Below are 4076 nucleotides of genomic sequence, written 5' to 3'. Positions count from 1 at the left end.
ATTCATTTTTTTTCTGTCTGGGGGACAGGGGCTCTCTGACTTGGTGTCTATAAAGATGCTGTATAAAAAAAGAATGGTATCTTCTGGTTTACAAAGTCCTTTCCTCGGTTGAAATTCAGGCCCTACTGACGTCGGTAGGGAAACTCCTATTAATTTGAATGAGTGCTGGATTTCACCTCATGCCTACATGTAGTATTTTTCCTCTCTCCTTGCTACAGTGACAAAGTGAAGGTCAAAGGCATGCTCACGTGCAGTTAACTGCCAGTGCTGCACCAGGCTTGCAAAATCTGACCATGTGCTTCCAATAACTTTTGATTCCTGGTGGTATTGCAGAAGCAACCCAGTGATGGCAGTATTAAATAGATTCTATTCTGCCCATCCATCAGGAGAACTGTTCCAACAGTAGGCTCAAATCCTGTCCTTGGTGGGCATGTCTACAAATGCATTAACATGCTTAGTTAATGCGCATTAAAGCTAGTACCTCCATTATGAGGTTCTAAGAGAATGTGCATTAGCCTGCCTTAAAGCACGTTAACTAAAGAGCATGGGGCACCTATATACAAACGCGGAGGCTGCTCCAACGTGCTGGAATTCCAGCGCATCGGTGCAGACTCAATTCATTGGAATGAATCGTTCAGAAGGGAGCAGAGAAATCATACTGAGCCAGGAAGTCAAGTGATTTCCTCTGTGCTGCCTGACTAGAAATGCTGCTGCCACTGACAAGTAGTTGGTTTCAAATTTTCAGTGCAGCAAAAACCAAAAGGGTAGGTGCAAGTGCACCCATACACCTCCCCTAGATCCACCCCTCTCCTCTTGCTCAACCATGGTGAGTTAGTCACAGGGTCTCTTCTCAAATTGCCTTTCAGAAACAGATGTTTCAGGAGCGAAGTGGACGGATGCTCCAGGCCTTCTCACCGAGGCAGAGCCCAACCAGCAGCCCAACACGAGGCCGCTCACCATCCCGCTCTCCGTCACCACCCTTCCCATGGCTCTCCAATAAAGCCTCGCCTCCTTCTTCTCCCAAAGCCGCCTCAGCCTCCATTAGCAGCATGAGCGAGGGTGATGAGGATGAAAAATAAAAGTAAGAGTCATTTTAAAAGGGGCAGAAGAACCCCAAACACAACAAAAAAGAAAACAGTCATGTAACCTGCAACTGGATCGAGGGAGAAGAACAACATGGGGGATATTTCTGACAGACGGGAACGTGCTCTAATGAGGAGACATTGTCCGGAGACTGGAGCACTGCCAGAGACAGGATCTCAGGAACAGCTTCCCCCATCTCATTTCCTCATGGTGCTCAGGAACGCTTTGAATGGCATTTCCCAAAATGGCACTGGACACCTCACTGAAACATAAACCTTTGCACCAGTACCTCTTGTTAATCAATATTTAGTGCTGCTGCCAGCAGGATTGGCCAAAAGCATAAGGGACCGTCTTGAGCAGCGTAGGGGAGCCCCAGATACAGACAGGCCAAGCAGAGCAGCAGCAGTGATACTGTGGGAAGCAGATGATTCACCTGCATTTGGACCCTACTAAACTTGAATGCAACTAAATCTCTCTTTGCAGCAGCTGAAGGCTTCTTCAATCCAGGAACTATTTTTGCCCCTTTAAAAAACAAGAAAGAAAGAAGAAAAAAAAAACAACCAAAAAACCCCACCAAACCATGCCTGGGGAATGGGAAATTTGTGTAATGGGAACTCGTAATATGTTGAATATAGTCAATCTGAGGACTGCTGCTTGTTGACCAAGCCTTTGTACAGGGCATTTGTAAAGGTTGAGATTGTGTGAATCCCACTTGCTTTATCAGTCTTATCTTTGGTCCCTCATGCCTCAAAAGCTACTTGCTGTACATTGTTTTTCTCCTTGGTGTTGATTTGAAGGCTGCAAAGTAAATGGGAGAATGTCCAGGCTGGGATTTTTTGTTTGGTGGGGGGGGGGAATAATTTTATCAAGTTGGTTATTTTATTGCTCAATTTAAAGGTATAAACAGGACCCAGAGGCCCTCAAAACAGTCTTTTCCTGGAACACCACCTTCAGAGGTAAAATTGTCAGACTGTAAATGCAATAGTGTTCCCCCTCCCATGTATTATGAGTAATATCAAACTTAAGTAAAACTTTGGGCAAATCTCTGAATAATATGAAAATCTGTACATGCTATGCTTTTTTATAACAGCATATACAATACATGTATACACAGCCATACATGCTGCATTCCCAGCTTGGGATTCTGGCAAATGGCCTTCTGGCCTCATGATAACCAAACCTGGGGACACCCAACTGGAAAAATATTGAAAACTTCATGAATGGGATTAGGGGCTAGGACTTTCTGCTTTCCAGAAGAGTATCCCTAAATCCGTAAAAGAATCACAAGGACAACAACTTTAAGGAGTTTTCTCCCTTTTACTGTGCCTTGTTGAAAACATCTGCATCCAGATGCAACTGGCTTCAGGCTCCACCTATACCGTCTCAGTAACCAGCTGGAAAAGTTCTTCTGGGATTACATACCTGCTCTTCTGAGCTCCCCGTTCCTTCCAGCCCAGAAAGCAAGTTAGAAATTGATATTCGGTAGCTTCAGTATCTCAGTAGGACTGAAATCTGCTTCATCCTCTAGGGGATTCTGCACAATACTTGACATTTCTTTGAGCATTTGGGACACCAAACCAGTAAAGGCTGGCACCCTCGTATTTTCTGGATGCAGCCTGCAGAAAAGCCAGAACAAGAGAAGCAATGACCAACAGGAGCAAAAGCCATCTGTTCCGCTGGGTTCCCTTGAACTCTGATTATGTTCCCGGCTGAAACTTATGATAAATTTGAATATCCTTCACTTTGTTGGTTTCCTGCCCACAGAGGCATAGCGATCTCTTTCAGCAGCTGGAGCAAGGGAGGTAGGAATGGGATTATGCTGACCACTGGAGAGCAGAGGGGAGGGTGGACTCAGGCTGCTGCAGCTGAGGAACAGGTACCAGCATGAACTCCCCAAGGGCTCCTCCTTACTCCCCCACATCTGACGCAGGGTTCAGCCCTCCACAGCAAAGCCACTTTAGGGTGGGGGGGGTGACATCTCACCCTCAAACCCCCAGACAGGGTCATGAGAGCTGGGTATACAGGGTCATGGGAGCCGTAAGAGTCAGGCAGGGGTAGAGCTGCATCTGCTGTGGCAAAGAAAGCTTGGAAACATTAGTTGCCATCAGCAGGTTCCCCAGTCACGAGGAGGCATTTTGTACTAGCTTCCAAGCCAGCCCTGAGTCACTCTCCCCCCCACCCCCTATGTTAATTCACTCCATAAAAACCAGCAGCTTTCTCTGAAGCAGTCTTAGCCAGGCTCTTATCCAACTGTCACAAGACTAAGAGGGAAAACTCATGTTGCATAACTACCTTTCTGGGGAGCAAAAACAGCCCCTACACGACACAGCAACAATGGGCCTTAACACAGTGCCAGGTGAATGACATCATTTGTGTGACAGGACGGCTATAGCTATTTTGACTGCTGCCTACCATGTGCGATTGGATCAGGCGATTAAAAACCTTTCCATCTGCCTTAGATGACAGGCCGCTGTGATTTCAGATGTGGGGTGCACTTGAGAGTTTCTACGATTTCAGCAAGTCTCAGTCCTCACATCCCAACCACACCTTCACAGCGAGAACAGCCTGCTCTCTACTGGTGCAATTTACACCCAGAAGCCATGGCCAAACAAAGTGGAGGCAGTCAAGTTTCAGCATGTACGCACACATTCATTTTCAAACCACTCACCATGCAGCAGGGCATGTAAAAAGAAAACACCAGGCTTGGTTCATAATGGGAAGCTGGAAGAAGAAACGTACCGGAACGACCTTCACTCTCTCATTCATGGGCTGCTTGCCCAGTGACAAAGGCACAGAGCTGTGCCAGACATTTTGTCTGCATTTAGGATAACGATAAGCATGAGCCTTTGTTCTAATACAAACACCAACATCCATACAGAGTCTCCAACTGCTCACAGATAGGGCAGCAAACTTGCCATTGGCTCTGGATGCAAGGACAATGATTTTGCACTTTCTGGTCACGGTCAGGATTTTTTTTTTTTTTTTTTTTTTTT

At 46.2% G+C, this 4076-nt stretch overlaps 1 protein-coding gene across 4 annotated transcripts in view; it reads left to right on the top strand.

The window, feature by feature from the left end:
* Positions 1–3387, top strand: part of PCYT1B (phosphate cytidylyltransferase 1, choline, beta) — a 76688-nt gene extending 73301 nt beyond the window's left edge. For all 4 annotated transcript variants that reach the window (XM_019525369.1, XM_019525368.1, XM_019525370.1 and 1 more), the window contains one exon: positions 867–3387. In XM_019525369.1, coding sequence (XP_019380914.1) covers positions 867–1079 — 213 coding nt within the window. In that variant the 3' untranslated portion in view covers positions 1080–3387. The remainder of the gene's footprint in view (positions 1–866) is intronic.
* The last annotated feature ends 689 nt before the right edge of the window (positions 3388–4076 follow it).

This window comes from Gavialis gangeticus, unplaced genomic scaffold (genome assembly GCF_001723915.1).
Source record: "Gavialis gangeticus isolate Ggan-Ray unplaced genomic scaffold, GavGan_comp1, whole genome shotgun sequence".
Lineage (NCBI taxonomy): Eukaryota > Metazoa > Chordata > Crocodylia > Gavialidae > Gavialis > Gavialis gangeticus.
This window is presented reverse-complemented; position numbering and strand designations above follow the sequence as displayed.